Source organism: Cariama cristata, unplaced genomic scaffold, assembly GCF_000690535.1.
Source record: "Cariama cristata isolate BGI_N322 unplaced genomic scaffold, ASM69053v1 scaffold1375, whole genome shotgun sequence".
NCBI lineage: Eukaryota > Metazoa > Chordata > Aves > Cariamiformes > Cariamidae > Cariama > Cariama cristata.
Genome location: NW_009616767.1, coordinates 104,365 through 130,879, shown reverse-complemented (window position 1 = coordinate 130,879; position 26,515 = coordinate 104,365). Strand labels below are relative to the sequence as shown.

At 39.5% G+C, this 26,515-nt stretch overlaps 1 protein-coding gene across 1 annotated transcript in view; it reads left to right on the top strand.

Annotated features, from left to right (window-relative positions):
• Window positions 1-26,299, top strand: part of FAM135B (family with sequence similarity 135, member B) — a gene marked incomplete at its 5' end in the record, with an annotated part of 68,062 nt that extends 41,763 nt beyond the window's left edge. Inside the window, 12 exons of the mRNA XM_009700275.1 lie at window positions 2,237-2,286; window positions 5,699-5,854; window positions 7,966-8,039; window positions 11,450-11,604; window positions 12,671-14,744; window positions 16,517-16,683; window positions 17,960-18,051; window positions 20,682-20,779; window positions 21,076-21,227; window positions 22,043-22,153; window positions 24,636-24,749; window positions 26,094-26,299. Of these exons, the coding sequence (XP_009698577.1) occupies window positions 2,237-2,286; window positions 5,699-5,854; window positions 7,966-8,039; window positions 11,450-11,604; window positions 12,671-14,744; window positions 16,517-16,683; window positions 17,960-18,051; window positions 20,682-20,779; window positions 21,076-21,227; window positions 22,043-22,153; window positions 24,636-24,749; window positions 26,094-26,299 (3,449 nt within the window). The remainder of the gene's footprint in view (window positions 1-2,236; window positions 2,287-5,698; window positions 5,855-7,965; window positions 8,040-11,449; window positions 11,605-12,670; window positions 14,745-16,516; window positions 16,684-17,959; window positions 18,052-20,681; window positions 20,780-21,075; window positions 21,228-22,042; window positions 22,154-24,635; window positions 24,750-26,093) is intronic.
• Window positions 26,300-26,515: the final 216 nt, after the last annotated feature.

The window sequence follows — 26,515 nt, the reverse complement described above, 5'->3', positions numbered from 1 at the left end:
AATTACATAATTACAACTTGTTCTTTAAAATGATTCTGTTTTTCTTCCTAATTCAATTGTTTAATAGATTTTCCGGTTTTGGCAGAAGCTTTTTTTGGCTGGTCAGGCCTGTTAGGTCCAATGTGCAAGCGCTGACTGGCTGGATTTGCACGATGGAGCTCTGTAATTTGTGTTTAGTCATGTTTATAATGACAGCATGAGCTCCTGTGAAAATGAGGTTCATCCCTGACTAATTCCTGCTCTCCCACCTGTTTCTTTGAATTCAAGGAATGTGGCTCATGATTTCATATCTGATTTTGTGTCTTTGTACTTCTGTAAACAGGTTTTGAAGTTATCAGTTTGTTATGTTGCACAGATAATTACATTAGGAGAGTCGATTGCGTTGGCCAACAGATTTAAAAAGTGAGCCAAAAACATTTTCCGGTTTCACTGTATACTGCTTGTATACAAGAAGTATCGAATGTAATACATTATGTTTTACAGACTTAAGGGCTTGATAGCTCCTATTTTCCACTTCATGTCTTGTTCCCCAACATATATTTCCCTTCAAGATAGCCTAAAACTCATAAGGTAGGAAAAGCACATACTGTGTTATTCAATCCAGCTACAAGAAAAAGAAAATTACAGCATTTTTATTTGCAATTTATGAGGTCTCAGACAGAATCCAACATGCAACAAAACTCATACTTCAGGCATCTTGGTTATCAGGTATATATAATAGATGATTTGTGTCACATCTGGACGGGCTTATAGGGTGGGAGATGGTAGAGTTATGTATGGCTGGCTGACCACAACTGAAGAACTACCCTAGAGCACCTATTGGTTTTCTGAATACAATTAGCTTGATTTTCAAATGACTACTGGTACTGAAGCAGGCACTTAGTTTGCAAATGTACTTCTTGTAACGCATGCAAATTTGCTAAATGCAAATACCCTTTTTAGCCTCTTGAACAGAGTGCTATTTGCATAATTTTATTCACAGTCTGAAAATCTACTGAAGATACGGTTTTAAGGCTAATCTTCCGATGCCTGTTGCAAAACTCAGCAAAATCATGGCGTGTAGGATTCACCCAGTATGATGAATATGAAGCAGATTTTTATATCTGTCTCCTTACAATCATTGGGGAAAAACAGGCTCATTTAGGACAATAAAATATGTTATCTGACAAGTACTGCTTTCTACCTTGGGATGGCATGAACTGCACCTTGTACTTGCTCATTTTTCTCCGCAAACCAGGGGCACAACGTAAATGACTCATTCAGTTGTAAACATCTATATTGGTCAAATTAATCTTGTCATGGCTTTCTAAAGATAGTTAAGATAAATCCAAGACTATAAATCTCTGCAGACTTTCTTAATTATTTTTTCTACCTCCCTTCGTAGTATAATAAAGAAATAATAGCCTGGTTTAGACATTAAAAGTGGGAATTATTGTTTCCCAGATTTTATGAGCTGAAGATGGATCTTTTCAAGGTGCTACCCACCTCAGTCTGTCCTTTCACATTCCTTAGTACTATTTAAGAAGAGTCATTTGGGGACTGGGGAGAGGATTGGCCTGTTGCTTGTTCTGCTGTTTCCTTACGGATACTATTAGAAAGTTCTGCATTGGAAAATCAAACTGCCAAAGTTGGAGAGTTGATTTGTGTCCTCCTTTGCATTATAATCTGTGGTGCATTTAAAGTGGAGTGTCACTGTGCTGGATTCTCTCAGGACTACATCAAAACACTGCTGCTTGCTGTAGGAGTAGAGAAGTACTTCACACTCCACAAGGCAGTACAGAGATGCCCAGTCTTTTACTAGTCAGACATCTGATATCCCTTACACAGTTCTGTGTAGCACAACAGGGAGAACCTTTTCTTGCAAACATTCACTCAGACATTGCAATGGTGAGACCTTGCATTCAGCTCTGGAGTTTGCCATAAATACCAAAGGCTAATAAGCAAACTTCTAGTAAAAGAGAAGGTAGAAAATGAAAAGCCAAATTCTGTTGTCTTTGTCCTGACAACAACATTCCAGAATTTCTACAGGTTTAGTGGTCTAGGTTACATGAGCAGAAGTTGTGCCTGCAGCTGCACCAGTACAAGGCGGGCTGTGGAGTGCCCACATGCAAACAGAAACTTGTCTGTTGGGGAAGAATACCAAATTACCTATTTCTCACATGAATAAACAGCCGAGCATTACATTTTACACTTACTGTTCTCAAACCTGATCTCTTTCTTTGTGTTTTTTCCCTAGAGGAGCTATCTGTGGAAGAGACGTTATCTCAGCTTTGTATGGAGCTGCAGGTATTTTCTTCAACAGAATCTGCCCATACGTTTTCCCAGTCCATTTTTCAAGTGCACTGAGACAGCCCAATCACGTATCAGAGTGGAGAGAAAGGGGATTTGCTGCCATCAGGAAGTTTGTTGAACGTTTTTCTTCCATCAACAATTTCACATAATTTTGATTAGTCACTTACAAGATGTTTCTGTTACTTTTAACAAGTCACCAGCTGGATTGCTTTAATATCCTTCAGTGAGTCTATCCCTGAGTATCAGAGTATGCAGAAAAAAAATTATTTGGGGGTCAGTTGCAATTACATCTTTTATGCTGACAGGAGAAAAGATACTTTGGCAGGTTGTACAACCATATCTTTTCAAATAAAAGTGGCTAAATGTGTAGGGAGGTTCATGTCAGGAAAAAAGTGATTTTGGCACAGAAATGACTGAATTACTCTCTTGAACTTGCTTCTGCCATGTTTATTTCAAGTGAGACACAGACAAGTTGTCAAGGGTGCCAGGAAGAAATACAAGTGTCAGTTGATCACTGCAGAAAATGTTTTATAATCGGAGATTTAATAAATTTGATTTGCTCAGTTTATTAGCAGGAGGGACATCTTAGGGAAGAATGACAAAATAACAATTAACAGAGGGAAGCTAAAACCAAACCAAACTGGAAGTACATTCACACTCTAGTTATGAAAGGTGGGCTAATGTTTGTCAGCCATGGGTCAAAAATGTTTGACATGGCAAATTTCTTAATTTTAAGTCATGACTTGGATACTTTGCAAGAAATCTGATTTCATACAAATTTTATTTAGAGAAACAGAAGTTATTGGGCTTAGCTCTACTAGATTTAGAAGCTGTAAGGGTATAGGAGGTCAGACAACACAATCTGGAGTCTCCTTTGGACTTATTTTCTGAGTCTGGGATACATCAGAAAATGCCAGCATTAATTTCTCTGTATTTTCTAATTCCCATCCAATTCCTTTTCTCCCAAAAAGCTGATTGATTTGTTTTGCATGGCAATATTAATAAAGCCAGATTACTTTCACTGTTGTTTGAAAGCTGCTGGGAAGAACGTAGCAACAGTTAGGTGAACACAGCACTAGAACAGCTGGTTCTCTGGGGTGTTTTAAAAAACTTTGATTTTCCTGTACACTGTGGAACAGTTTTGCCCTAGTATCCTGGGATGATAGCTTTCTATCCATCTATGCATAATTTGATTATAAAGACAGTGATTTTGCAGAGACTCTCAAGACTCCGTTGAGTTCTTGTACAATATTGGTAGGACATAGGTATAGCATAGACCATCACCGCAGTATAAATGCAGAAGTCATAGGTACCTCTATATGGTGTACAGATTAGTATTGGCAGTGCTCTCCCAGTATTTTACCTCTCCGAGTATGTGAACTGAAACCATTTCTTTTCACCAGAACATACAAAAAACAGTAATTTATAAAGGAATAAAATGCTATTAAAAACCATACAGAGAGAAGCCTGTGGGGTTGGTCTCCCATTACCACTGTGTTACTAGAGCCAGATCCATTTTTAAAATTAAATGCAAACAAAAGAAGAAAAAAAAGTGAATTTAACCTGCCATAGCTTTGTGTTCAACCCAAGAACACAACAGATACTCAATGTAGGAGAAAGAGGAAGGGAAATATTTTTTAAATTGCATGATCGATTTGTGAACAAACAAGCAAAAATAACTCCTCAAAAAAAACCCTCTCAATTTGTTTTACATGACAATATTGTTAAAACCAGACTACCCTGAGTAGGGCTTGAAAGGTGCAGTCACAGGGAACAGCCCAGCAGCAGGTATGTGAATGGAGAAGCCAGAATCACATTTGGTGTTCGTTTTAATTGCTGGGTTTTGCTCTGAGGATCTGAGACCCTGGGATTTGACCTGCGTTGCTAGTGTTGCTAAGCTCTTGCCCTGTGTGTTGCAGTGCAGTAAGACTCACAATTAGAAGTAAGCGTTGTCTTTTCTTTTCCTTCCTTCTTTCCTTCCTTCCTTCCTTCCTTCCTTCCTTCCTTCCTTCCTTCCTTCCTTCCTTCCTTCCTCTCTAATATGCTCAAAAGGTTAAGAATCAATAAACTAGAAAAATAGCCATCATACACCTATTCCTAGTATGGCTTGCATTAATAATGTATCTTCTTTGAAGACTGTGCTTCCAGTTTATGATGTAAGAGGCAGCTTACTGACTAAATATATAAAAAAAAAACAAAAAAACAAACAACAAATTGACATATAGCATACAAACTTGAGTACAGTAAATAAAGTAGTGCCCTGACTCTGCAAAGGGAAATGTTTGGGCAGGATCTTTTGTCTACTAGTTTCCTCCTGATTTTTCCAGTACCAGAATGGGTACTGGAGCTTGTGTCATTTTGGACAAGTCATTAAAGTAGAATAGCACCCAAACAATGTAAACTCAGTGACAATATGTGCTATCCACACACACATTTTCTCTGTGTCTCGCTCTCACACACAGACAATTTGCTTTTAATCATGGCTTAGTTTACAGTGCCATCAATCTGGAAACTAAAATGTGAAAAAATATGCAGGCTTTCAGTTAGACTGCAGTCCTAACCAAAAAAAGACCTGGCCAAGAACTGATAAGTGATTCTCTGGTATTATTTCTGTAGTATTTCTGCTAATATTACTAGTTTCATGGAAGCAGATAGGGACCCTAGGAATAGATGAAGGCTCAGTTCTGTACTCTTGTGCCAAAACATCGAGGCAAAATGCAGTGTCTCTCTCTTGTTAAAGAAATTGTGAAACCAAGGAAACTGATATGCAGAGACTTTGCTGCTGACATGCACTTCCTATGCTGCACAGTTTTAGCGTAGACTTGCAACCTAGAGCTGGAGGACACTGAAGACCCCAGCGTGTCCCAGTGTGGGAGAGAAGCAACAGCAGACTCTGAGATGTCCGTTTTCATCACGCGTTGAGGACACAGTCTTTTGGTTTGGGGTTTGTTGTTCATTCCCCCCCAACCCAATCACCCATCTGGTGTCCTAGGGTGGCACGGCTGAGAAGGCTTCTTTTGCGAACAGAAAGGAGAGGATGAGCCGTGGTTTACTATTTCAGAGCATCCAGCACCATCTGGTGGAGAATTTGGAATCCACTTTCTTTGATTTTTTTTTTCCCAATTACTACATCTGCAGTAGAGTGTCTGCAAAAATTGAGGCTGTTCCCACTTCTTGTTCTCCAATTGTGTAGCTGAGACCCTTTGCGCTAAAATAAGTGGCTTTTAAACAGTAAAAGTCTCACCAGCTTTATTTGGGGTAAAATAACTTTAAATAGTAGCTTTAATAATTCTAATTCAAGAGGAATTTTTGCTGTTGTTGTTCCTAAAAGAACTTAGTCTAACATGTGAACTGATTTTCCTTCATGACACTGTTTTAATCTCAAAATGTCGTTTCTGTCCTCCAGCTGCTGAGCAATCCAGAGAAGATAGCGGAACAGATAAGCAAGGACCTCGCCTGGCTTTGCTCCCACCTGCTGGCCCTGTGGACCCAGTTCCTGGAGGTGGCAACGCTTCATCCAGAAGTCACAGCTTATCTGAGTCAGGAACATCACATGCTAAGGGTAACGTTAAGAAGCTAAAAGCAAATTCAGTAGTGGTAACCTCCTCATAAACATTAATGATTTATCTGGATCTATATTTCCAATTCAATTCTGCCCATATGTGTATTTAATTGAAATGGGGTGAGCCGGACAAGACGTAAAGAAGAGGTGAAGTCCAGGATTTGAAATTACAGATTTCAATTTCTGGAATGAAGGCTGTTGCTTCTATGGGATCTGGGATCCTGTGTAAAATGAGCACAATCTGAACACCAGAATCAGACATGGAATAGGAGGTGGGTAGGAAGATATTGCCAGTACCTGCTAGATATCCATAAATCATAAACATTTGTTTTAAAAAGCACAAGCATCACAAATAACCAAAAATATGATTTTATCTCAACTTCTTTCACAAAACAACCATGAGGAATATAGATTTGTTCTCTTCACGGTGTCACATATATATAAATACCTAGTTCTTGTCTTTCTCCTACTGAGGTGTACAGAACAAAATATTAATGTGGAAATTGCTTCATGTATTTGATAATAAAGGCACAAAAGCACTTGTCTTTTGAGCTAACTTTGTCAGATCTGCTTATCTGGTTAGTTTAGCAAGTGCTGTGTCTTCTATTAGGATGTTCTTCGTTATTGACCAGACACCAGTTCAGCTTATCACCTGAGCTGAACTCATAGTCTGATCTAATCATTACAGTAGGGACATAGAGAAAAGGGTAGGATTCATCTTGCTTAGCTTTAGGAGTCTACAATGTAGGTATTGACATCTCAGCTTATGTTCTGGTTCCTGTTAAAGCCAGTGGAGGTCTGGTTACTCTCCAGAGTAACCAGAACAACTCTCTGGTTGCTGTCCCCAAGGGTATGGTTGAGCTTGCAAAAAGGAGACATAAGACTCAGGAAGAGGTGACTGATGCTGAGACTCCCTAGTCTAGTTGACTAGGCTAGTTTGACTAGGTCTCCCTTGACTCTGAGAGGACTTGGGTGGCTTTCAGCCAAAGGATTCAACTCTATATTCTCCCAGTCCAACAAGGTGAACCCCAGCCTGTGGTTTGTTCCAGCCTTGACTGGTGCCGATTGTCTGCTTGACCTTTGGCAAATTACATACCTTTGTGTGCTTCAGTTTCTCCCCATATACATAGTGAGTAATGATACTTTCCCAGCTCTGGAAAATAGTTTGAGAGCTCCAGATGAAAAGCCATGCTATTAAGATACGGGTTTTTTGAAGGAATGCTAGTCCTTTTTTTAGAAAGGCTGTTTGTTAAAGCACAGCTGGGATTTAGGGAGATGCCAAGATGCTATGACATATGCTTTTCACTGCCATTTTCTGACGCTGTAACAGAGGTCACTTTTACAAATGTTATTAGTAATGTATGGGCTGCAGTTTAACAGCTTAGTACATTTGATTGCATATTATGCTTGATTCATTTAAACATGAAGCTTATTCCAGGGCAGATAGCAGCACTGAATTTTTTATAGCTTATTTCACACTCTGTGCTCTGAGAGCTACTTCAGATCTGTGGCTTTTCTGTAATTGATTATCCAACACTGAACAGATCTAATGTCCATGAAGAGATCTGAAGAGCGCTCATTTGTAAGTATCATGACATAGGCAGATGTGTTTCTACCATGATAGGGCTTATTGTCCTCTGGGCTGGTATATAAGACTTCCTTTACTCTCTTGGGAATCACTATGGATGTTCCCATAGAAGAGAGGATCAATTATGAATTGTTCTGATTTAGTAACTCACTCCACTGTTGCTACACAGTTTGCACAGTGGGAAAGGAAGACATCTTCCCTGCTTTAAGAATACAGCAGAAAATGGGAAATTTGGCAGCTTTTAGAAAAGTAGTGAGAAGATGCACATAAGCAAATCTTCATTTATTGTCAAGGGACACTTCTTACCTCCCAGCAAAATATGCAACACCATCAGCTGCTTTGTGCTGGACTGGGAAAGTGAAGCAGAATTGTGGTCTTTGTTTTCTTCTGTCACAAGAGCGGTGCAACACAGACAGAGTACACTAAGGAATCTGGCTCTGACAGTCACTGCTCTGTTATTAGCCTGATTGTACTTGGCAACTTTCAGCAGATCTTAGGTTTAGCTTGTGTATTTCTTCCTCAGGTGAGGAGATTCTCAGAAGCCTTCTTCTACACTGAGCACCAGAAACTCGCTGTGCTGACATTCCAGGAAGGCCTGTGAGTAACCCATTAACCCTCCCTGTCACTGGAATGACTGAAAATGTAATTTAAAACATTCTACTGAGGTCTTTATCTGCTGGATATGGAGGAGTTTGCTTTGAGAGTAGTCACTGGGGCTGTTCTGGCTCCATATTGAAAACCATTGAAATCAATGTGAAAAGTAGATGACTCTGATCAAGCCCTAGAAAATATCAATTTCAAGATTTCTATATTCTAGGGATATGATGCAGGAGATTCTCTTTCCCCACCTTCCTTCTCAGTCGCATTTGGGTGCATTTCTCTTCAGAGCGTATCTCCTCCACCACCACCAGCCTCAGGGCAGGCAGAAATATTTTTTATATCTTTCTTCAATTAACTTCCTAAACCCACCATACCAGATCCACTATTGGTCCTTTTAAGGGGAAATAACTGCTGACAAGCAACAAAAGCTTCACATTTAAAAATTTGCTTTTTACTAGCCCTAATATGCATTTTTGGCTGTAGGCAGTCATGGATTTCTTTTGGTGTTTAGTCTAGTCCTAGTTTCTGTAGCAGAAAGAATCTTTAAATACAAACAGGAGCATTAAATAGCCAATGCAAAGCTGTGGATGTTCACTAGATGCAGCTGTGGAGGACAGGAATGGAAAATACCACCACATTAGCTGGAGGAACCAAGAGAGTGATGTGAGCTCAGAGCTGATAACGAATGACCAAGAATCAACAGTGCAAAACAGTCCAGGAAAACAAATGCTGCACTGGATTGCATTCATAAAAATATGCTATAAAACATGGGCAAGGTTAGTATTTCCTTCTGCTTGACACTTCTTGCTTGGAACCGAGCTAGGCAGTATGAGGAGCCAATTTTAAAGCTACACAAGGGCAAATCCTGCCTTCAGTTTTATCCAGTGATCCCAAGTAGAGCACACGGATAATACTCAGGACCTGACCCCGAAGGTGAAGTTCAAAGGAAGATGGTCAGATTTGAATTTCTGAGTAATGAGGGATGTCCAGACTATTTGTCCACTGAAACAGCCTGTCACCATGGAGGGACCATAGGATTACAAGTGTGGAAAGCCATCTTTCAGAAGGGGCTTAAAGGACATGACATCAGGTCCTGTCGCGATGATGAGGCTTAAGTGAGACATCTGCTTCTGACCTAGTGCAAAGAAGAAGATTACTTTCTCAGAGCTGTCACTAAGGACATTAGCGCTGATTCAGTGTTGATGGAAAGGGCCATGACTTCATTAGTGGATGGGTTGTACAAGGCTACCTTGTTCTGCCAAACTAGAGCAGCACTATGGCTGCAGGGGCCCAGCTGTGCTCACTTAGTCCTCCCATGTCAGGTTTTAAGTGAGCTATGTACAAAGAAAACCCCATGTCAAGATCCTGGGGTGAGGGCATAGAGACTCACGGCCTCATTCAAGCAAACATAACCCTGCACAGGGGGAAGCCTAATTGCATGAACTGCTTTTATTTCTCCAGGCAGCCACAGAACTAGCCCATTTCCTAGAGATAAAGATAATTTTTCCTCAAGGACACTGAATAAAAAGAAGTAAAATAGTTTACAAACTTTCAAAGTTGGTCTATGTAGTAAATTCGGTCTGTACAGGCCTCATGACAGAGTCATGTTTTCCCTTTGATTTTGCTAGATGATGCAGTTGGAAAAACAGTCTTGGCTGACAGAGTATTATTAATGTTGGGGATGGCAGTAGGGAGTATTAACTGGGTTCACAGAGTCTCCAGGTGAGATCAGTTTTCAGCATGCCAGGTACTGTACAACCACCTCAAACAGTAACAGTTTTTTCCCCCAGTTCTTTCCTCCTTATTACCAGACAACAGCTTTTTTTTTTTGCCTCCTGTACGGTTGTTGTGAGTTCTGTGTGAGGCCATGCACCTACACGCCTGGCAGCACTTGACTGCTTAGACAGAAGAGGACACACCATTTTCAATAGGCTGGGTTTCACACAGAGTGGGAGCAGGTGACATATCCTTGCAATATTTTACAGAAAAAAATATTTTTTTCACACCTTTCAGTATGAATGGTCTATTTTTTTGTGCCAGAGATTGGTCTCAAAGCAAGTTTTGTTTATTACTTTTACATGTAGTCTTTAGTAAAATGCTGATGCTATTAATTAATATGTCAGTGAGAACTTTATTATGGTGCTAAGAGTTAACTCTAAACACCCAGGTGTTGCTGCAGGCAAAAATGAGCAGTTAGCTGTTTGTGACTCCTGTCTGAGTCGTGTTTTAGAAACCAATGACTTGTTTATCTTTGAGGAAATAATAACTGGCCTACAGGTAAGAGCAAATGATTGACAGCAACAATTATGTTCTCAAGTTGGAGCTGATATGATGGTCTGAACAAGTTATTTGTGTCTGGACATAGGAATCTTCCATGCTGGCAGGAATTACAAACCTGCTGTTTGAGTTTTGCTTCATAATGTGTAAAGGGTGTTTTTTCCAGTTAACTGCCACATGATGATTACCTGCCTTTTTCCGATGATAATCTGAAATATTGCCATAGTGCTGTCCTGTGGGATCTGTGCAGAATTGCTTTTAGCTGACCATCTATGAAGAGCTTGTCGCCTTCCTCTGTTCCTTGGGACAAACAGACTAATTCATCAAAGAGTAAACACAAATAAAAAAACTCTGTATTTGATGTTTTCCCTGTTTTTTGAGGAAGATGTTTACATAGAAAAGCTTATCAGAACTAAAAATTATTGTATTTATTATAGTTGAACCCATATTCCTGTGCCAGTTTAATGTTACATTCACTGGTGAAAGCCAGGTAGCATTTCACATGGCCAAAAAAGATGGAAGCAGTTATTCTAGTTCTGCCAACAGGCAGTGGCTGAATTGATGGGTCTTAGCTCTTCCAGATGCATACGTATGTGAGATATCACAGTGCTCTGAGGACTGGTATAAGAGAGATAGAGGGCCTGCCGTGCATCCTTCTTGGCCTTCTTCCTCCCTGTGCTGCTCAACCAACTTTTCGATGATTGCTTCCTGCATCTGAGTTTTGAAACTTTTGCCACAACCAGAGTGACAGACCTCTTTTCCTGACCGGAAAGCCAGCTGAGGGATCCAGTCTCAGCCAGCTCAGTGACCCCTGGGATGACACCAATGAGTTATGCTAGCTAACAGGAGCCTGTGGCAGTGGCAGCTGGAACAATTTCAAAGACAGAGGTTTTGCAGTGAGAGGGTGTGCAAGTTGTAGGTATCTTTAACTGACAGATAGAAATAAACTCATGGGAAACCCAGGAGCACTGGGTATCCCATCATCATGCGGTACTGCCTCCTCTCCTTTTAAGCACATTGCCTCTGTCTTCTGCCTACATGTTCAGCTTTACTGGTGGGCTTGTGGGAGTAATGGAGAAATGGCACAGTAACTACTCAAACACTCAATGTCTTTTGTACTTTGCCGTCAGGATCCAAAGTCACGGACAGATTTCTACAGAAGTTCGTAATTCGGAGTACTTCACCAGCATGCCCCCGCTTCCAGCAGAATGCCTCGACATAGATGGGGACTGGAACACACTCCCAGTTATCTTTGAAGATAGGTACATGGATATGCCTTGCAAAGGTGAGTGAAACACCACAAGGTACAACTTCATGAGACAGCTTGAGCTGAGAGAGGTTCACTTCCCCAGTCCAAGGTATGCGATCTCACATCCCTTGAGCTGACTCTGGCTTGGATCAGTGTAGTCCACTATGTAATATAGCTGAATTTTTCTGTTTGCCCTAGTAGTAAACTGGAATATTTCCTGTAGCTTCATATTTTTCATCTTCAAAACAAGCTGTTTAATTACAAGAGCTGGAGGCAAAATCTAGAAAGAAAACAAAATCTTTTGGATTTTTGTTACAGTACAAATTTAAAGGAAAAACAGCACTATGAATTTCATCCCCAGTGTGACATCTAGTGGTAAGAAAACTCAGAACAAAACCCCACAATTTCAGCATAAAGCCCAACACTGTCCTTGAAAGGCCACATTACTTTCAAAAAAAAGTATTTTCCCCTTGAGTACCCAAATCAAATTTTTAATTAGGAAATTATTTAGTTCCACAGATTTGTAGTAAAACCTCATAGCCCTTGATTCCCTTTTCTTTTTACTCGACTATTAAGACTAGCAAGGAAGCAGCATGTATTAATATTATAGCTGACCATAGTCTAGTAAATATGGCCTGTGGTCCAAAATTTCCACTCTTCCAGAGTTATCCAAGTGCCTAAATTTTGACGGTGCTCATTACAGATATTTAAACTATCAAACTGAGTGTTAAACTGACTCACAAGCAAGAGCTATACTGTGAACAACGTCTTATGACAGCAGGAGTACAAAGAAGTGCCAGCTTTTTTTTACCTACCCATGCTGTAAAAATTAGCAGTTTAGATACAATTACACTGAGGAAAATATATTTTATTGATATTGTCTTCTTTGATCTAACTATAACCGTTTAGTGAGTATAAGTCTAGTTAAATGCACTCTGGCATTTGCATTTGTAATATGCCTCTAATGTATGTATAATTTATATTATATAAACATACATACTTTTTTAGGCCTTACAATCACTTTTCAAAGTCCCACATCACCTTGGAGTAATTCATTGTGTTCTTGTAGGTACTACTTTTTTTTTTTCTTTCTTTCTTTCAGATCAGAATTTGGAAGTTTTCCCAGATTTTGAGGTTTCTGCAAATACTCGAATGGATGTAATAGATGACAACGAAGATTTTGCATCAAATGATTCCACTGCAGCAATGAAAGGAGACTTTGGGAAAGGCACTCTGCTAATACACACAGATAGGATAAACGGCAATCCCTCCTGCATATACAGTGGTACCAAAGGTGCTGCTCATACAGCTAAGAGTTTAAATCAGAACTCCACATCTCAGGTATGTAAAGCCAAAAAAGAAGGCCAAAGGAAACCTGAAAATATTTTTGTTTCAAGTAAGGAAAATACTTCTGACTCAGATCCAGGCAATACAGAATGCACAACAAAAGAATTTAAAACACCCGAGGAAGTTTTATTAAAAGACAATGGACTTGCAGCAGGTGTTACCTATGGAGATACAAAACCTAGCAATAAGGATTCCTGCAAAAGTGAGCCTGTGTTAATTGTCAGTGCTCAGTATGAGTGTGGAGCATGTGGAACTGATGGCTTGGAAGACAGGACTGAAATACATAAATCAGATGAATCTAGTCATCCCGAGAATAATTTCACTTCGTCTGAGCTTGCACTGAATGAATTAACCAGTCTTGAAAAAAATGGAGATCCCGACACCAAGGCTCTGCTCCCTGTTTTGAAAGCTTTGCCCACACACAGCTTTGAAGTGAAATATTTCACAAAGGAGCAACGAGGTGAGGAGTGTGAAGAATTTACCCTGATGTCAGGGGTTATAAAAAGATCTTCCTCTATAATATCTGATTCAGGCATTGAAAGCGAACCAAGTTCGGTGGCGTGGTCTGATGCTCGTAGCCGGGCACTGGAGCTGCCCAGCGATCGAGAGATCCTGCACCACTTGGTACGAAGGCATGCCATCCACCGAAATTCCCTGGAGGGTGGTCACACAGAAAGCAATACCAGCTTGCCTAGTGGAATCCAAGCGTCACTCACATCCATCAGCTCTTTGCCCTTTGAGGAAGAGGAGAGGGAAGTGGAGCTTACCAAACTGACAAAATCTGTCTCAGCTCCTCAGATCAGTAGCCCAGAAGAGCCTGTGGAGGAGGTAGATATATCCAAACACAGTGAAGCAACCTCAGGAGATTCAGGAGGAAACTTAAAAAGTTGCACAGAAACAAAGGGTGGAGATGGAAAATTAATCATGGACTTTTCTGAGAGTCAAATCACCACAGAAAGTGGACAACTAGAACGAAGAGGACATCCAAAACCCTCTGTCAAACACAGTAGCAGTAACACTGAGTTAGAAGGGGAGGAGGAGAGGGAAGGTTTTCCAGAAACTTACTGTAGTTTAGAAAATATAAGACCACCCATTTGTCCAAAGCAGCTCCAAGATAATGTCTCTGACTGCCAGTCACTGGAGAGCAATGGTGAGTGCAGCTTAAAAACACCAAGGCCTTGTAATTACATGGACAAAAACAGAGAGAGGTTTGATACATGCATTGAGGATCCAAAGGACAAACTTAAGCCGGACAGTTTAAAAATACAACAAGGCTTTTACTCCAATAGCAGAATTTCAGGAGAGGAGAGTTTCTCACAAAGCATAAAGCTGGGGCCAGATTTTTGCTATCCTGTTCCAGCTCCTTCAGAGACCTCAACTGAATTTGACTCAATGCAAGGAGAGTGTGGTAGCTCTCTTGCTGATGAGAGCCCAGCAGTGTATGCAGAAATGCAAGGATTGCAAGAAATTGAGCTCAACGACACACCTGCCTCAGCAGACCCTGTTGCAGGATCCTACCAGGCTGAATATCCTCAGGAACCTAACAGCCAAGAGCATAAACTTGTAGCTAATGGCACTGGGTTTCATTTGGCAACGACGGATGGAGTAGCCCTGGAAAGCAGAAAGGCTGTTGATGTGGTTAACCTGTCCGTCTCTTGCACAGCCACGTGTCTTCCCTTTTCTTCTGTGGTCAAAGAGACCCCTGCTATGGTCGGCTTCTCTGCAAAGCAGGCTGCATTCCCCATCACACGGCAGCCTCTGGGCTCTTTTGGAGTTGTCTCTTCTAATTCGAATGAGATGGATGAAGAGACGAATGAGAGGATGCTGAAGTAAGAATGTCTAATTATTGTCTTCATTAATGTTACTGTAATGCCAAATGATACTGACAAAAGTTCAGGGCCCTAATACAGTGAGCATACTGTAAGCTTGCATTCAGAGACAGTTGCTGCCTGAAGGAATTACAGTATAAATAATCCAAATAGATAAATGGTTTATATAGAATAAATAATCTAAATAGATAGGAAGAGTGAAAACACAGAGAGACCAAGATTTTCAAAGACATTAGGTCCTTAATCCTTATAAAAAACAATGGGATTTAGGAGACTAAATAATCTTTAAGATCTGACCCTCCTTCATGAAGTCAGGGTTACCCAGACTTGTGTATTGATCCCGGATAGTCAGTTCACTATGGCAGTGCCATAGCTTGTTTTTCTCTTCTGCTTAAATAGAATCATAACATGAATGTAATAATCGCACTCATTAGCTAAACTATGAAACAGGAGCACAGATTGGCTGGTAACATCTCAGCTTCAGCTTCTCAAACTGTAAGAATGAGGTAATTGACATCCTGGGTAGCTGGAGAAGAGGCATTATTTTTTTTTCTTTCTTCATTGCCCATGCCAAAAGTGCCACATCATGGCCCTGATGTCACAGTGGCCCATTTTGCAGACTGACATGCTAGCACATGTATACTTCCATTATATTTTGGTATATCTGCTGTGTTGAGGGAAAACAGTAGCATGGGGATTTCTCAACCCATTCAACTGCCCAAAATGTTGGCTCTCTGCATGTGCATTCATTTGCAACCCAAGACTTTTTTTGTTTTTTTGAAAGCATCTTGAGGTTTGTTTTATAGACCCTGCTGTAAGTCCTGCTTAATCTAAGCACAAAATCTGTTCCTTCTTTGTGAAGCAAAATATTTAAGCATATATTCATCCACATGAATCCAGGGCCTCCAGGTCCATGGCCTGAATGTGAGATCTTTCATTCTTGTGTTCCTTTAAAGTCAGTTGGGCTGACATCAGTAATTGCTCACTATGATATCAAGTGGCCTTAAACTGTCCCCAAGCTGTAAATGTTTATATCTCCTAACCTGGTCCATCCCAGTTTTTTACCTAATTCTACACTTCTTTTGTCATCATTAAATCCTAAAAGCTCTGGATAAGTTTTCCTAAGTCAAAAAGCTACTGAAGAGTTTGGCATCTTCAGCCAGCAGAATGCTTCAGGGTGAATTGATGTGTCAAATTTTAGACTTTTAGTGGGAAAAGGGATAGCTTAATTCTTTCAGCACTGAGCTACTCTTCCTCTTATCTACTAAATGTTTTCAAAACAACCTGAAACCAAACTGAAACAAAAACACCTACCGTATAAGGTGCATCCTTTAACTCCACAGTCTGAGGAATGAGGAGAACACCTTCTACCTGCCTATAAATGCATCTGACGCTAGCAAAATGATACATTTTGGATTTCAGTATCCATAAGGCTGATGAAATTGTTAAGATGCAAAATTGTTATTTCTATATCTTACTCTCATTGTTATGGACCACTAGAAAATTGTTTTTTGTAAATCCTTCATTCCTCTGGCAAGTGTGAGATGCTAATGGGCTTTAGCTCTTCCCTCTATGTAGCCAAATCACTCAGAAAAAGATTTTCTTCCCTGCATCCCAATTTCTCTCAATCAGAATAGGTAAGGAATAGTATCCAGGTCTCTATTTGAAAGTTGCAAACATAATTTCTTGCAAATAGCAACCTCTTCATTTCTAGTTTGAAGGTTTATTGTTGAATACCCAGTTCTATTGTGATTAATTAATGTATTCTCCAGTTTTTATCAGGCCAAAGAAAAATTTAAAAAAGAAATGAAGATTGAAGGATTTCTGTACAGTGACTTATCTGTACTAGCTTCTGATATCCCATATTTTCCACCAGAGGAAGAGGAAGAAAATTTGGAAGATGGAATTCACCTGGTTGTCTGTGTCCATGGATTGGATGGTAAGGCCAGGACGAATTGCTGTTTGTAAGTCATTTTTGTGTAAATAAAAAAAGGGTAAATGTTCAGCAAGTATTAAAGAATGAAGAGTCTAAGGAAAGAATTAATCTTAGCTAAGTATTTAGGCCTTACTATGTTATTCAGTCTATTGTAATAAATGATCTAGGAGAATATTAAATATTTGCTCTAAGAAATGGGTGCTGCAACTTTTTTTGTTGTATTAAAACAGAATTCTACATCAAAGTACATCAGTCCTTCTATGTACAGGATGAGTGCATTACAGTATCTCTTCTTGTCTTTCCACAGATGCTTGGTTGTTTTGCAGTGTGTTAGCAGGATGAAAACATTATTTAACCACTGCCCTCCCCCCACCCCCCCGAACTGTTATAGGGTATATGGTGGTCTACTTAGAAGGTGGGAGGATAAGAATCATTATTCACTGCAGAGGAAGCGTGACCTGGAATTTTTTACATATATACTTTCTAAGCAGAAAACAGATATGTTAAACTTCAAACTTCTCTTAACAAATTATTAGTATCAGTGGGAAAGGTGTACATGTTGACCTTGAAACTACAGAGAAGGAGGGGTAGAGGCTCTGAAATCTCAGGCATTCTCAGAAAGGTGGAAAACAAACACTTGCTGGCTTGAGCAAGGACCATTTGCTCTTCAGTATCTCAGTGGCAGCAATGTCCTTCTGATGAGGTGGAGGTACATCCTTTTCTGACAAAACATTTCAGAAGACTTTGGAATTTCCTAGTATGGAATGGGGCATCTCCTAAAATATTAGGAGCCTGACAGGATTTCAGCACTGTCTCTAATTGTGAATACACAAAGGCAGACTACTCTACATGTGAAGGTACAGCCCTATACCCCAGCACATGTGCCGAGGTCCCTGGCAGGGCTGCAGTGTCCCCTGGGAGCCTCACCAGCTGTGAAGCTGGAAGGACAGACCTCACCTTTTTGTCTCTTTGTCATACCTCTCTGCTGTTCAGCAAATAGGGGACAGAGTTATTCTGGGTCTGATCTTTGACCTTCCCCACCATTTATGCAGTTCCCAGCAGCCAGAGGTGAGGTCCAGCCCCACCTTGTGCAGGCTGTAGGTATTCTTGCTCTCCTGCTGTTTCAGTCCATGATCCTATGGTGTAGTGAGCTGTCTTAGCAGCTCTTAGCAAAAGCTCCCTGGTGTCAAGGTTTATAGGAAGATGAATGTATTAAATTGACTCTATATTAATTATTTTTCTGTTGAATTACATCTTATAAAGTACCATTTATTTCTAGGCAACAGTGCAGATCTGCGGCTGGTAAAGACTTTCATAGAACTGGGACTCCCTGGCGGAAAACTGGACTTCCTAATGTCTGAAAGAAATCAGGTAGTACAGAGCTAATTTCTGTCTTCCTTTAGATCTGCTACAAGCTGTTGACATTACTGAAACAGGGCCTTCAGCAAAGCCTTTTTACCAGCTGAATGAAGCAAAAGCTCTGGGGAATTCAGGGAATTTTATGTAGTGTTTAGTGCAAAGGCCGAGTCCTGTTCCTGTTTAATTTGATAGGGTGTTCAAACTCATCAGAAAAATATTGCTAATGTTAAAGTCAAAGGGAATGACATTAACACTTATAGGATTAGACCTTAGAAGAAGAAAATTGATTTATCCTTTCAGTTTAGAAATTAAGAAGCCTGATGCTTCTGCCTGTTGGATGCCAGGCAACACAGCACTGACAGAAAGCAGCAAGTTTAGTGATGCTAAATTATCTGGAGGATGTGGAATATCCAGCAGGTGTTGTCATCTTCTTTTGCTGGATCAACCTTTGTTTCTCCAGTTGCAATGTTTGTGATATTTGTTTCCTTGAATGATAAAGAAATGTCTTCTGGAAGATTCATTGCTAGTCTAGGCAGAGAAACAGAAATGAATTCTGTGCTTTGCTCTGCAATGAACCCATATTTATGACACAGACACCTAACTTTTTGCATAAGATAAGGATTTCCAGTGCCCAATCAGAAACATTATTCTGATATGTGAATAGATGAGAAACTTGAGTCAAAACTTTCCAACCTTCTTTGTTCAGCAGCTTTTATATTTTAAAGTGGCCAGATGGTGTTAGTCTGTGAACTTGCCACCTTCCAGTGTAAATCTCTGTCAGCAGCAGACCTACACAGTGAACCTAAGCAAGATGAAAATAATGAGGATAACACTTCAGACTTGCATCAAAGCCTCTTCTCATGTTTTCAGAGATTTAAATATCTGACAACATCTCTATTTAACTTTATCCAGAGCCCAGAATGGGAACTTTTGGTGTTCTTATAGTCTGGGAAGGTGAGGAAGTTCCCATGGCACTGGAAATAAAACCCATGTGGTTTGATGACTGTTTGGATGCTGTAAAGCATTTTATCGCCCTTTTTTCTATGCTTCTGAGAATCCCACTGAAAATGACCCAAGGAATCAGTCATTTAGCTGAAGTTTGCCTTATAGAGGAAAATGCAAATCAATTTTTTTAGTCATTCATTTTTGATACATTTGACAAGCTCAATCAGGCTGAGATGATACTAAAGGATGGAGATAAAACTGGATGAAATATGATGCTTGATGTGTTTTGTTTATAATTAATGTTCAAGCTGATATTCTTCCACTTTTAAACAACCTGAAAGATTTGGGATAATGAGCCTAGGAGGAGATCATTAATTACCAATGCAGACAAAGCAAACAGGTAGAAGGTTAGTGGACTGTTTGTAGTTTATGAGAACATTTATTTTAAGGCTGTATTGCAGAGTGAATATGCTCATGTTTTCCTTTGCAAGAGCTGCAATTAACAAGATGAGTTGTGTCACAAAAGCATTAATTACTGATATGTTTGCTCTGAATAGCTGTTTCAACATTTGATGATTGTTTTTGTGGCATCTCATTAGTTACAAATTTGATTTAGAGTCCCGTTGGATTGCCAAATGACACAGTTCTGAATAAGATCTGCCTGCAATCATATAGACTGGACAATATATTATTTGTTTTATTGTATCACAACTTGCAGTACTGTTACAAGCAACAAACTGTTTGTCTCTTTCTAGCACTCATTCTCTTACTGATAACCATTGAACAACAAACACACAGTATTTCATTAAGATGGCCAAATAATTTTGTGATTATATCCTTAGCATCAACATATCCCACGTGCCAGTATATAATGCTGCAAACTATTTTATTGTAGTAATCTGTTAAACCCTAAATGCCAAAAGCTTTTCTGCCATGTGCAGAGTATGGTATCTAGAGCAGCTGAGCATTAGCAGTTCTCACCATTGTGAAGTCAGGCTGCTTTAAGATCATACTTATGACTCTGGAATCATTCCATCTAATATTGTTTATCTTACTATTAATAAATTTTAGATCTGGGTTTATCCTACCATGACATGTGCCAAAGTTAAAGGCATAGTTGGTAGAGAAAGAGAAGCAACCACAGGAGGTAACTTAACCCCCTTAAAATATTGTCTTCTGGAGAGTCCTATTTCCATGCCCTACAAAGTGTAGCATTACTCTAATCCTAATCTGAATCCTCAGACTGTGTTCTTGAAGTTAAAAAGCACAATGCAGAGTTAAAGAGACTGTGACAGAAAATTTTGCCTTATCTTCCCTGCAAGCTCACTGAGGACAGTGACTTTGCACATGGGCTTTAACCATAGCTATGTGATCCATGCTGACCCATGGTATTGTTGTTACTGTTGATGATATGTGAGAAAGAAAATACTTATCTTGAGTAAGTTTGCAATATTAATTGGAAGCTATTTGCTAATAAACTGAAAGTGAAACTTCATGACTCTATTTTCAAAGGAGAACTTCAATTTTTAGAGGTCATGGAGACTGAGAAAAATGTCCCCCACCTCCCCCCTTGGGCATGTATAAAGAAAATTTAAACTGGTTATTATGTTTCTGCTTGCATTTTACTTTGAAAATAACATCAGTCTGCAATAAGTGCAGTATATTTTCATTCACTGACTCATTCAATTTTTCACCAGACTGATACTTTTGCTGATTTTGATACAATGACTGACCGGTTATTAGATGAAATTATTCAGCATATCCAGTTGTACAACCTCTCCATATCCCGAATAAGGTAAGTGTTCTGGTACTTAATAGTCTGTAACTGTTTGAGTTACATGAGCAACATTCAGTGAAATTAGCTTTTCCAAAAGTGCCCTGTGTCAAAAGCCAACGAATCAGTGAGATGAAGTTTTACATTGTTATAGATGGAAGGGTATCCACTAGGCCGAAAAAAACATGAAATAGTAACTAGAAAGTGTTACTGAAAGCCCTGCTAGAGTCTCCTCCAGAGCAATTATGTCACCCTTATGTTTAATTTAAATAAAATACAGATGGTTTTTGTTAATATGATTCTTTCTTTCCCAACAGTTTTATTGGCCATTCCCTTGGTAACGTCATCATTCGATCTGTACTAACTCGCCCCAGGTTTCGCTATTACCTCAACAAGTTACACACCTTCCTGTCCCTCTCTGGACCTCACCTGGGAACTCTTTACAACAACAGTACTTTGGTTAGTACAGGTAAGAGTTGATGAGAAAGCTATGACTGGCTGCAGTCCATGGAAGAGTTCATGAGAGCGCAACCCATGGAGGTAGCAATAAATCATAACAACATGACTTGTACACTGAATTTGTGAAAAATATTTATTTTTCAAACCCACACAGAAAAAATTGCAATGAAAGAGGCCTTCAGTATCTACTACAAGGTCCAGTACAGTGCTCCCTGGAAAACCCAAGGGTGTGCAGCAGTGAGAGATGACTTTCCTTCCTCTGTATTCTTCCACTTCTCTGCATACTGTCAGTAAAGAGAGGTATCTCCAAGGCTGAAGAAGACTCTTACAGTGCTATGGGAATGGAACATCCCACAGTTCAGCCTTTCTGAGTGTTTATGCTACCATGACATGGATAATCATAGAATCATAGAATAGTTTAGGTTGAAAAGAACCTTTAAAGATCATTTAGTCCAACTCCCCTGCAATGAGCAGGGACATCTTCAACTAGATCAGACTGCTCAGAACACCATCCAACCTGATCTTGAATGTTTCCAGGCATGGTGCATCTACCATCTCTCTGGGTAACAAGTTCCAGTGTTTCACCACTCTCATAGTAAAAAAATTATCCCTTGTATGTAGTCTAAATCTACCCTCTTTCAGTTTAAAACCATTACCCCTATCCAGTGAGACCCTTAGTGTTTTCTCCCTGTTGATTAGCAATACAAGAGGAAACAAAGACTTATATTGAGTTGCAGTGCTCCCCTTACTGCAGGCACATGTCTTTAATTCCCTTGTTTGATAATTAGCAAATAGGATAAAAATATGCACTGGTTTTCATTCCAGGTCTATGGCTCATGCAGAAGTTGAAAAAGTCAGGGTCACTTTTACAACTGACCTTCAGGGACAATGCAGATCTGCGCAAGTGTTTCCTCTATCAGCTCAGCCAAAAAACGGGTGAGTAGGGCTTGATGTGGCTGTGTAAATATCAAGGGCTATTCCAAAGGATTGTGCTGGATTGCCATGTCCTCCAGAGAGTAAAAGAAATCTGCATTTTGTTAATGACCTTTCTGTAAACACTCTTGTGTTTGAGAAGAGCTGCTGTGTCTAGAATTTAATATCTATTTTATCTGTGCATTTTTTCTGTGCCAGTTGTCAGCAAATATATTTATGAAACTCTTAACACCAAATAAGATCTCCGGGCTGTAGTAAACATGCACCCAACTTTATATTCTGCAAGCAAGAAATATCATTCTTGACAGGCCACCATTGCTGAATTTATGCTACTAGATGAAAACCATTTTTCTTTTTTTTTTTTTTTTGTTATTTTTTTTAAGTTTAACATTTCTTGTCTCTAGGAAATATGACTCTCTGAGATAAAAAGCAAATTTTATTCATGTCTAGTGTGACACCTTTGTGCTACAGAGAGAGATGTATGGCCTCACATTGGAAAAATGATGTCTAAATAGAGATATTTTTATCCCTTTCTTGGTCTGTCATGAATAAATGCAATAAATCAGTCTTTTCTTAAGAAAAGAAAGCAAGCAAGATCCTTCTGCTCAAGTAAATATTTTCTTTTAAGAGTTATCTTTAATATTGTGTCTGAGCAAACTGGTGCTAAGTATGTAGTGACAAAGTCACTACTTGGTATTTAATTTTTTTCACGTACTTTCCTACATTGCAAATAGGAAGCAAAGACCATGCTAAGAGGAATATAACTTCTTAATTCTTAATCTGAGAGACATAGAGCTGTTTCATAATTTTATGAACATATTAAATGACATAATCAACGACGAGAAGCTGCCGTATCTTGGCATTATATGGATTTCCTTATTCGAATTTTCCCTTTGATTCCCTGGCTCTCATTTCTATGGAGTAGAGTTGATGTCTGCTTTATTACTGACATGTTCAAATAAAATTGGGTCTACACAGGAAGCTCACATTGTAAGTTCTCAAGCAAAGAATTCCCAAGCATGTGTTGAGAGTCAAAGCGGATCATTGTTTGTTAGCTTAGTAGACTGGAGATAGAATAGGCTGTAAATGAAGGTGTTCTCCCTGCAAAAGCAGAAATTTAAATGTGAACAGGGTTGTCTGTAAAGTCAGAATCATCCTGCTAGATGTTTAGACAAAAAATCTGAAGAAGTACGTAGGTCCAGATGTGAACATATGAGCTGGAATCTTAAGTCATAATAGAAGTGCCTCTACTCTAGCACCCTTCTCCGAAAAGTAGCTGCGAGAACCTACACAGGGAGAAATATCAGAAGCAGTGTTATGCCTGCTTTCCCAGATAACTTTAATCCTCCAGCAATTTCTGACTTTCTTCTTAAGGTAGAAGTCCCTGCTACTTTTCAATCCCTTTAAATGTTCCTTGTGCTTTTCTTGAAAGACAAAATAAACACTATTCCCTATTGAACCTCTTCACATAAAATTTTAGATATGGTGACAGTCATTGTTGCTTGTCTTACCTTTTACCTCAGAAGGAAGTCACAAACTCAGTTGATTTGATTGCACAAGAAGAAAATGATAGACAGATTCAGCCAGTCTTAGTAAAGGCAGCCAGCAGGACTCTTCTTTGTGGTGGTGATGGTCAACTCTTCTATGAAAATCAAGAAATCAAAGGACTTGGTTCTGAGCCCCTTTCCCATAACAGGGAGGGAAAGATGAAGATCAAACCCACAGCTCTTTTATGTTCAGGATACTCTCTGAACTAGTAGACTAGGTAATCTGTGTCCATTTCCCCACTTTTCTGCTGAATGTGAGTGATGCAGGGCTCGAGACCACAAAAAGGGCAAACAGTGGGAGCCTGTTTCCGCAGTCCATCAGTGGCCCCATTGCCTCCAGGGAAGAGGGAGGATTCCTGGTTTCCAGTCCATGTACCAGCAGTGTGCATTTAACAAGGGACTGCTGAATACAGGGTCTGGATCCCAAGGCTCCCTCAACACTGATGTAATAGTATGACATCAGAGCAGTGAAGTTGATTGTTCTTCTCCTTCTCTCTATTTTGTTTAAAATTGTATTAATTTATTGTGTTATTTTTGAATGTGATACCCATTCCTGTGAACATTTATTTATCCAAAGCCACTCATTGACCATAGTGGGGCTGTACATGTGTTTCTAATGTTTAGAGGCATAAATATTTGCAAGATTAAGGTTTTAATCAAACACTTTTTTTGAACAGAGACAGTTCTTACATTTTTTGTTAACATACAATTAACCTGTGTGAGTGTTGACAGGAAACAAATAGTTCGCAGAATGAGCAGAAATGTATTTAAGCTATTATGAATCTTTTGAAGCTTGTGTTGCATGTTTTATTTATTATCATCTGTTTTGCACTGTAGATTTTCAAATGTGTTTGAACATGAAGTAGTCATACTGACAATGCATGTATTTCCATCGCTGTGCATCATTGTAATAAATGTATTTAATGCATTTGCCACAGGTCTTCAATACTTTAAAAATGTTGTGTTAGTGGCCTCACCCCAAGACAGATATGTACCCTTTCATTCAGCAAGAATAGAAATGTGCAAAAATGCACTTAAGGACAGACACACAGGTATGTTTAAGATCCTTTCTATATTTACAAAGCTATTGAGGAATTGTGGTTTTGTGTAACTGAGGTCATTGCATTGGAAGTGTTTTTCATCAGCATGATGAAAACTCAAATGTTTATTTGATAAAGAAGAAAGTGTTCTCTTCCCACAGGATATTACTGAAATCAATAAAAGAAGCTTTTAAGAAACTCCTTCTCTGATGAAAACAAATTTCAATCAGGTCATAATCAAAGGTTTCTCACTGCTTCTTCCCCTTCCCTCTATTTTTTTAAAAGTGATGAAAATAGAACTACCTCTTGACAATGTTTTTCTATAGTCTACTGATTTGCTAATATTGTGTCACCTTTATTTCACATAATGAAATCTCTTGCAGCACATCCAAAGTCAGGGGGGTTTCTCTTTGTTTTCAATAGTGTTTGGATGATTGCCAGGTAATTTAAGGCACAGGTCTAAAATCATATTGATTTGTAATAAAATCTGTAAAGTTCATCAGGACTCATGCCATCAGAGGCCTAGTCCTCCTGTGAGCTCAGGCTGTGTACTGTCCCAAGTATTGTCTTTGTTATTAGCAGTCTCCCTCATTTGTACGATGTTTCATAGTTTCAGTTTGATGCCACTTCCAGAAGTAGTATTCAGTGTGATTTCATACCCATTTCACATATGTGATTACCTAGAAATTGAGGTATTCTTTGGAAGTAGAAAGAGACACCCAGGCCCAATAATCAACATGGTTACTTCCAGATCTTTCCTAAATTACATATTTTTCAATCCTACCTCTAATATGAATGAAAAGATAATTTTCTAACTCTCTCTTCCAGTGATTGTTTCTCAGGGAGATGTTTGACCTAGCAGGAACCAGGTCTACATTCAGTGTAGATAATTTATAAGCACAACTTTCCTGATCCATTGTTTTTGCCCTATAAACTCCTCATCTATCTGCATGATGTCCTTCCTGCATTAGATTTCCCAGAGAAACCCGAATTGACCTCTATGTCTTGCCAGACTCTTTTGCATTTGAATTCACAGGCAGTGTGAATCCAACCCTCTTCCTCCGAAGGGAGCGAGAGCATTTCCTTCCACCACAGAGGAAATGAGACTAAATGCTGAGGAGTGTCCCACTCATCATGCTAGCAGCTTCAGCAGATCTTTTCAGATGGCCAGTGCCTCCATTAGGTTAACAATATCCTGACACTTGGCAAATCTTTGAAATGGACTGTTACAATCTCTTGCATTTTGTCCTTGCTTCCATTTTCCTTCTCATTGCGACTGTAATTAAATGATACTGGAAGGAAAGAGGGGATCTGGCAGCTTTGGCCTGTAGGTGTGACATCTAAACTCTTTTTCAGGTCCTGTTTATGCAGAAATGATTAACAACCTGCTCCAGCCTTTGGTTGGGGCAAAGGACTGCACTTTGATCAGACACAACGTATTCCATGCGCTGCCAAACACCGCCAACACATTAATAGGTCGGGCTGCCCACATTGCTGTGCTGGACTCTGAACTTTTCCTGGAGAAGTTTTTCCTCGTGGCAGGACTCAACTACTTCAAATAGTGCCTGAAGTACTGGGTAACAGAGGCAAACCGTTTCATTCAGTGGAGGAGAATCCCTTAGCCAAAAGAGTGCAGTGTTAGAAATGAGATCAACTGGGACTTTCAAACTGTCCATTTCCATTTCTGTTTCAGAGAATAAAGTGCTATGGCTTTAAGGCATTCAAGCTTCTAATATTGGTGCTTTTGGAAGAAATAAATATTCCTCTTCAGTTTCTAT